Source organism: Bison bison, unplaced genomic scaffold (genome assembly GCF_000754665.1).
Source record: "Bison bison bison isolate TAMUID 2011002044 unplaced genomic scaffold, Bison_UMD1.0 scf7180017863950, whole genome shotgun sequence".
Lineage (NCBI taxonomy): Eukaryota > Metazoa > Chordata > Mammalia > Artiodactyla > Bovidae > Bison > Bison bison.
In genome coordinates, this window is record NW_011494522.1 from 932,505 (window position 1) to 940,858 (window position 8,354).

General features: G+C 45.9%; 1 protein-coding gene across 2 annotated transcripts in view; it reads right to left on the reverse strand.

Annotated features, from left to right (window-relative positions):
* E2F7 (E2F transcription factor 7) overlaps positions 1 to 8,343 on the reverse strand; it is a 39,198-nt gene extending 30,855 nt beyond the window's left edge. For both annotated transcript variants that reach the window (XM_010833874.1, XM_010833872.1), the window contains exons 1-2: positions 8,125 to 8,343; positions 7,343 to 7,432 (exon numbers count right to left, since the gene is read on the reverse strand). In XM_010833874.1, coding sequence (XP_010832176.1) covers positions 7,343 to 7,432 — 90 coding nt within the window. In that variant the 5' untranslated portion in view covers positions 8,125 to 8,343. The remainder of the gene's footprint in view (positions 1 to 7,342; positions 7,433 to 8,124) is intronic.
* Between the last annotated feature and the right edge of the window lie 11 nt (positions 8,344 to 8,354).

Sequence of the window (8,354 nt, forward strand, 5' to 3'; positions counted from 1 at the left end):
AACTCCCGCAGACTGATACATGGTCTTCCTTCATAGGACCCACATGCAACTCCCATCACGTGACTCTCCCCTTGAGTTTGCCACTCAACCCAATTTATAGCTTGTCCAACAAGAAGAGACCACTGGTCACAGGCTTAGATGTTATAGGGGCAAGATCCAATTACTATAGAGGTTTCTAAATGCTAAACTCTCAAGTTCTGGTATTGATTTTTTGCAGCTTAATAGAAGTTTGTGGACTAGCACCTTCCCCCAGACCATACTTTAAATAAAATGTCTTAGCTAATTATAAGAAAAGATTAACGATGGGTCCATTAATCCATTAAGAAAAAGGACTGAGTACACAGAACTCACATTTGAAACTACAAGTTAGTTTCTGAAACAAATTTCTTTCCTGCAGAATAAGATTTGCCATTCAAAACCTTTCAGAAAAGATTCTGCTCTTCCCATAGCTGAATTCACCTCCAGGCAATTGTGCCTGACGTAATTAGCAAGGTGGGTGAGTTGCATATTTGATATTCCTGCACACAGTATCACTCTATAGCTTATTGGATGCTTGGATCTTGGCTGAGAAGTGGCTTTAAAAAAGCGTTTTCCTATAAATGAGCAACACGTGAAAAGGGAAAACAGAATTGTTTGGGAGAAACTGGAATTCGTGGTAGCAGGCCATCTCTTGTTCCTTGGATCAGTGGAAGCTGCCAGCTAGCCATGGTGAGTGAGTTCTGTCCTAGGAAGGGAGTGGAGATGGGGGGTGACAATTTCTCATACCACTGCAGCAGTAAGCGTCCAGCCTGTATCTCCTCAGATCTCTTAACAAGTCCCTACTAGTGTGCAATTCTGATGAATTCTCTACAGGGGAACTCTCAAGCGAAAGTACTGAGTGCATATTATGTGCTACAGACAATACCTGTTCCGTGCACGTTTTTTTTTTTGGCTGCGCTGTCTCTTTGTTCTTATGCTCGGGCTTTCTCTAGTTGCAGCGAGTGGGCTTCGCAGTGCAGTGGCCTCTCCTGCAGTAGTACACAGGCTCTAGAGCAGGTGGCCTTGGCAGCGTGGTGCACAGGTTCATCTGCCCTGTGGCCTGTGGAATCGTCCCGGATCAGGGATCGAACCCACGTCCCTGGCATTGGCAGGTGCATTCGTAACCACTGGACCACCAGGGAAGTCCTGTTTCATGCGCTTTACACCACTAACTCCTCATCTAATCCTCTAACCTGGGTACTATTATTTTTCAAGCCGACAGATGAAGAAACTGAGGCACACAGAGGGTACCTTGCCTGAGGTCACATACAAACTCACTCAGTATAAAAGTCATGGGTAGGGCAAGAAATAGCTGATAGCATTTTCCGAATTTCTGTGTCCCAGTTTCCGAAATTCTACGTCTAGAAATAAGCTTGTCTGGAGTATGAATTGGGATGGAGTTATCTTTTTTGCAGCTCCAGGGTACCCAGCAGGCCACTGATCCCCACAAGCATCTATGGAGAGGTGGCATGGGGAGCAGTTCTGCATGCAGGCTGGTAGGGCCAGCTCATCAGCAGGGTGAGTGCAGGCAACTTCCTTCTCCTCACTGTATTTTAATTCTCTCAACTGAAAACGAAGTTCATAAAAATACTGATCTCCAGTTATGACAATAGTTCCTGGCATATACTGAGCACTCAATACAAATTAGCTATTCTCTCCCCCTACTTTCCCGTTCTTTATTACTATCCATCCTTGAGCTCAGAGCTAATAGAACAAAGCACATCGTATTGCTATTTAACTTCCTGGGCCTATGTCTTGTCTCATTAATGAGACTGTGCACCTCTGGAGGTCAGGGAGCTACTTCCACATGTCTCATTCTTCACTATTTTTGGCACAATGCCTTGCCCCTCGTAGGTGCAAAAGGAACAACGGGCTTTGATTATCGAGTTATTTCCAAAGGTCTCCCCATGGTGGAGGTGTGGCCCAGGCTTGCAGAGGTGCAGAGATTCTTCCTTCTCCACTGCCTCCGTGGTAGCTGTCTTCCGAGGAACATTGAGCTCCTCCTACTTTTCCCTACTGAGGAGCAATTCAGATCAATTATTTCCTCTAGCACTTTGATGTATTTTCACTACAGTTTAAGTAATACTTGGGGCTTCCCTGGTGGCTCAGATGGTAAAGAATCTGCCTGCAATGCTGGAGACCCAAGTTCAATCCCTGGGTAAGTAGGAGGGGAGTCAGGTCACGTGGTAGGTTACGATCCTTACCATACCTCTACATCAACAGAAAATAAAACAGAAAATTGTTTTGCGGTTTCAGGTGGGCAGAAAGTCAGCTGCAACCTAATCCACCATGTTCCATCCGTCTGTCTATCCCCAAATCCTGACACTGTGGAAGGTGGAGGAAGGGACTGGATTGAGAAACCTGGTTTTGGACTCCACTTTATTTTTTGATACTGGACAAAGTGTTGGTTTTGTCTGGACTCAAGTTTCCAGATCTATAATATAAAGGGTTCAGATCAAAGTACCTATCTCCAAGGCTTTCCAGCAAGGCTGCCCAGCCATGTGGTAGACACTGGGGTGTACCCAGCTCTCTTGAGGAATGAATGCCTCATCTCCCCAGCTGCTGGACTAATGCCAGCAGTAAGCATCTTCATGCTTTGGCTGAAGTGGACTGACTCGTCCAGGACATGCCCCTTCCTGAGAGACCAGTACTATCCTCAGGGGCTGGGATAGGCCACACTGACATGGAGAAGCCGGGTCCTCTTGCCCAGACTCAGAACCACTCCGGGGGAGGGGGGTCATCCCAGAGCTTCCCTCAGGGTGAACCCGACTTCCGCTGAGACTGATCAACTGCTCCACTTCACCCGCTGTCTCATTTTGCTGCTTTTTTGTCCCTTAAATGGGCACTGTCCCCAGGGCACTCCCTGATACACCACCTGACCGCTAATCTCCATGTCAGATCTGCTTGCCAGGAAGAAGCTGTCACATCCTGGAAATGGCCTCTTCAGTGAGAGCGGTCCTGAAGAGAGCACCCAGGAAACAGATTCTTCAGTTCTTGTGTGCAATGCAGGTGAGGCACCTTGGCTTACCTGCCATGCAGTTGCTGTGAGGATCAGGCCAGATACTGAGGGCGCAAGTGCTTTGTAATCTGTCAAGTGCTGTACAAATGTTTATCGTCATTATTATTTACTACACCAGCATTATGACTGAGCTGCCATAGAAAGGACCTGGTCATCAGGAGATCTGGGTTCTAATCTTGCTTCTCTCTCAGATGCAGCCTTGATCACGTTACTTTAAAGAGGACATCGGCAGCAGCCCGTTCAAGGCCCCTAGTGATACTGTGCCAACCTCTTTTCCAGTCCCACTTCATGCATGTCCCACATTTTGCCGAAACAGTTCCCCCGTGTTTCTTCAAACCTGCCCTGCATCTTATCACACCTGAGCCGCTGCGCACACCGTCACGCTGAAACCCACCCTACTCTTTCATCCTCATCTTTCACCCTACTCATCGCAAATATGACAGGCACGTCCGGAGGTGTCTCCTAGTCATCGACACTCTCCTCCCCTTCAGAGCACACTTTCCAGAATGAGTAATCCACAGCCAGGACTTCCCCCTGCCCGTCTCCTGGGGGTTCCTCAAACCACCAGTCTGCTCTGATCTACTGCTCTCACGTAGATCACATCTTAGTTGACAAGTCAATGGCAAAACACCACATTTGACCTCACTGCTGCGGTTAAGACTGTTGACTATCTGCTTTATAAAACTCTCAGTCTTTCTGAGCTAGCACTTTTTCTCTCTTGGTTCTCTTTCTGTTTGTGACTGTTCCTTCTCAGCCTCCTTCATAGGCTCCTCGTTTTCTGCTCTTAGAAACCTCAGCTCTCCACACTTCCCTGTTTGCTCTCCAGAGCAGCTCACCCACTCATAGCTTTAAAACCAACATGCATTTGATAATTCCCAAGTTTGTATCTGGCTAGAACCTTCCATGAATTCCCAAATCAGGCAACCAACTGCCTCTTGCACATATTTATTTATTTACCTATAAGCACACGGGTATAAATAAGTGCTTCGAGTCGAACTCGCCTTCTTTCTTTAACCACTCCCAAAAGACGTGAGCTTGATCCCTGGGTTGGGAAGATCCCCTAGAGGACGGCATGGTAACCCACTGCAGTATTCTTGCCTGGAAAATCCCATGGCGAGAGAAGCCCAGTGGGCTATAGTTCATAGGGTTGCAAAGAGTTGGATACAGTTGAAGCAACTTAGCATGCAAAAGATGAATGACCTTCAAAGAAAACCCATGCCCACTAAGTCTAGGTGAGGTCCCCAAATTTACTATGTTAGCTTCCACTTCTTTACGAGTATCCTTCCTTTCCACTTGCCTAAGTCTTAGCATTCATTCCTTCAAGACCTAGCTCGAGTGTTATCTCCTTCACATAGCCCTCCCGAAGCTCAACCTTTACTGTCCACTCTTTCATCCCAAATCATCCTTTTTCTACTTTTGTCATTCCTAAATGCAGTACAGACAACTGAAAAGGAGAGTCTTGTTTATAATCTCACGACTTGGGCACAGTAAACTTTACATTTTAAAGAAAAGTTTTTCCGTGAGTGGTAAGAAATATGCATGCCTAATAGAGTACTATAGACCTTGATTGATGAAGATCAGACAGTCAAGAAAGATAAGTCCTCTACATGCTGACTGACCCACAGGACACTGTTCCAGGCACCCACCAGAGGGTTTCAGGAAGTACCACTAGCTTCTGGCCACTCTGGAAATTTTGAACATTTCTTGAATGTCCACACCACATAGACCCATATGATTCTTCTGCCTACAAAGTCCATCTTATTCTCTTGTTCCCTTACAAGCTGAAGTCCTCAGCCCAAGTATTAGCTCCCCCGTGAAGCTTTCCAACTTTCTCTAGACTCCCCATGAATTTCTTTCTTACTCTTCTGTTCTGCTGGGGCAATTGGTTCCCACTCCTATAGCACTTAACAAATCACAGGCTAGTTGGTGAGTTAATATCTGAGCCCTCGAAACATCTCTCAGATAACTGAGGGCCAGGCCTGCATCATATTTATCTTTGGGCTGTCAGTTCAATTGAGTAAGGGTGAACAGTATGGGTTGTTGGGTTATAGACATCCTGAGGAGAGAGGCTACTTACTAATTCCAATTCATAAAATAAAAAATAGGCTTAGGGAAGCTAGGAGATTTATTAAAACACTGTATCCCCAGCAACTGGAACATAAATTTTTTTCGAAAAACTGAATAAATAAATTTATTCAAGCTTACGGAGCTAACAAATGGTAGAACAGGAACTCAAATCCAGATCTGACTCCAAATCCCACATCCTCAGCATCCCCAGAAATCCTCTTTCCTTTACTTTACAGCAAGGTAAAGAGAGAGATGAAAGCTCCTTCGAGCATCTCCTGGAGCACTCATCTCTTCCTTTGTCATCTCTTTGACAGGTGAAATAAGCCCTGCATTCTATTTCAAATATTTTAGTCACTTTCCTAAATCTCTGTGGAGTCATTTGGAGTTTTCTCTATACCCACTAAAATATGAAAGCTCAGCCAGGCACAAATAGGAGAAGCATGCTTGTTGAAAGCACTTAATAAAAAGTCACCCACTTGGGAGGAAAGAAGTGGATACCAGGTTTGCCTTTTCTTGCCCCTTGGCTCTGTCTCTATGTAAAGGTATACACATGGCTTCACTGGTGGCTCAGACGTGAAGAATCTGCCTGCAGTGCAGGCGACCCAGGTTTGTTCCCTGGGTCAGGAAGCGCCCCTGGAGAAGGGAATGGCAACCCATTCCAGTATTCTTGCCTGGAGAATCCCACAGAGGAGCCCGGCGGGCTACAGTCCATCAGGTTGCAAAGAGTCAGACACAACTGAGTGACTAACACTTACTTACTTACTTACATTCTTTCAAGGCTGTTCCATCCAAATTAGGAAGGAAAACAAAAAGTTTTGCTCTGAAACTTGCAAAACCAAAACTCTGAATATATAAAGTCTGGGCATTGCCACTCTCATATGGCAAATGGAATTTTTTTAAAGTCCTCTTTAAAAACACTAATGTTTTGGTATACTTCTTTTCCCAACAAAAATAAATCAAATCCTGGGGTGGTGGGTGGTGGTGGAAATCGTACGTGAAAAAGCATATAATTTCACATGTATCCAAAATTAATGGTTGTCAAGTATTCTTCAAAGGCCCATATAACAGGTGCTTTGCAGGCAGGCAGTTTCAGGATGCACGCTAAGCCTAAAATTAAGCTCAGGGACTGAGAGAAGTTCAGTGCCTGAGGATGTGGCTGTGCTCAAATTGATATTTAAAGTTTCTAAACCTGGCTATGTCATATCTACTTGCCTCTGCCTAAAAATGCTTAGGTGTTCATTACTAACAAGCTCTCCCACCTTTTCAGTAGGGCACCGGCTGGCAAGGGCATTGTGATGACGCAAGTCCTGTTTAGACATTGCTATGGTTGGTTACTTCGTCATGTTTCTTGAACACAGCGCCACTGATTCACAAATTACAAGGCATGCAAAACCACAAGGGAGGCCTCAGTGCAAAACCAGCAGGGGCACTGCAAAATATTCAGTCTTGGGGAACTCAGTCACTTTATCGGGAGGCACTGCTCACGCTCTTGGGAAGATGGAACAGCCTCTAGGAGCTGGCTCGTCAGTATGAAGAACATCTCTCTATACTTTAATAATCTAGCACATAGAGTTTTCCTGGGAACTGAGACTTAACATTTCTGACCAGCATTAGCTAATTCTACTTTTTTTTTAAATTTTGTATTGGGGTATAGCTGATTAACAAACAATGCTGTGATAGTTTCAGATGAACAGCAAAGGGACTCAGCCATACATACACATGTATCCATTTTCCCCCAAACTCCTCTCCCAGCCAGGCTGCCACATAACATTGAGCAGAGTCTCCTGTATTACACAGTAGGTCCTTGTTGCTTATCTGTTTTAAATATAATACTATGTACACGTCCATCCCAAACTCCCTAAACACTTCCTTCTCCCTACACCCCCAACCATAAGCTCCTATTGGAAGTCTGTAGGCCTGTTTTGTGAGTTCATTTGCATTAATTCTACTCTTGATAACTGTAGACACTACAATCTTTTGACTGCAGTGTCTAGCATATCTTTGATTCATATAAATTTACTTCAGCATTACATGTAACCTAGCCTCTTTCCACTACTCAATGACTGAGAAACTGAAGGATAATGGTTGGATGTCTCCTCCATTAGAAAAAAAGCATAGTTCTAAAATGTTCACCAAGACTATTATAAGACAAACACAAGTGGGATGCTGGAATCCTTAACTGAATTAGACATTACCATCCTAAATATGATAGAGTTTAAGGTATTTAAGTTCACTTACCTTTTGTGCATTTTCCCCATCTTCAATTGCAAAATCTAGTCTGGGCGGCCTGCTGATCAGGTCTTTTAGTGTTAGACAGTTTACCTCCATCTGTAACATACAGTTACATTAGAAAATGACTTTACAGTTGGATATTCTTTCCGTCAACAGAAATATCTATTACTTGCTCATGAACATGAACTTCCCCTCCCTAAACTCATCCTGGGAATTTCCAGGGTGGTGGCTACCCCAAGTCTGTAAAACGCACATGAATGAACACAAACACTCAAAGTTGTGCTTAGCAATGACTGAAATTGGTAAGAAGAAGAAAAAAACGATAAAAATAGTCATTTTTAATGAAAAGTAACAAGACAAAATGAAGTTTCAAGTCAAGAGGGTGTAGGGGAAATCTGTCAGAAAGTACAGGGTCTCCTAGGTCAGTTAATTTTGGCGCAAAGAACTGGGAGGAATTCGGCTTTGACGGGGGTTTGAATGGGGGGAAGGAAACCTGATCGCTAGACCAAACCCACTCAGTGCCTAGCGCAGTCCCTTCCCAGGCCTCCGAGCAGACCCCAAAGATAAACTCTTGCAACGAAACCCCCAGCTCGTGAGGTAGGGCAGGTCCTCTTTTACCGCCCGACCGGAGGGCGAGCTGGAGCCCAGACACCCCACGCTCGCCTGGTCCAGAGGCAGCGATGCCTCGATTCTCCGCCAGTCGGGGAGGGGAGGGGTGGCAGACTGGTAGCCGGAGCCGGAGGGCCCCCTTTCCCCCCAATTCCCGCCTCCCTGCCAGCGCTACTTACTCCCACTCTGCGAAGGAGCCTTCCTGCCTCTCCCGGGACCTCCGCAGCCCCACAGTGGAGCGGGATCAGCTGGGGGACTCGATCAGCAACCGGACGGCGACATCGGGCGGGCAAAGCTAGGCGAGCAGCTCCCCGCTCTGAGCACCCTTCGCTAGCGGGGACCCCGTGGCGTCCGCGGAGCGCCAGCTTCCCAGCCCGCCGAGCGCGACTCCAGCTCCGGACCGCGGTCC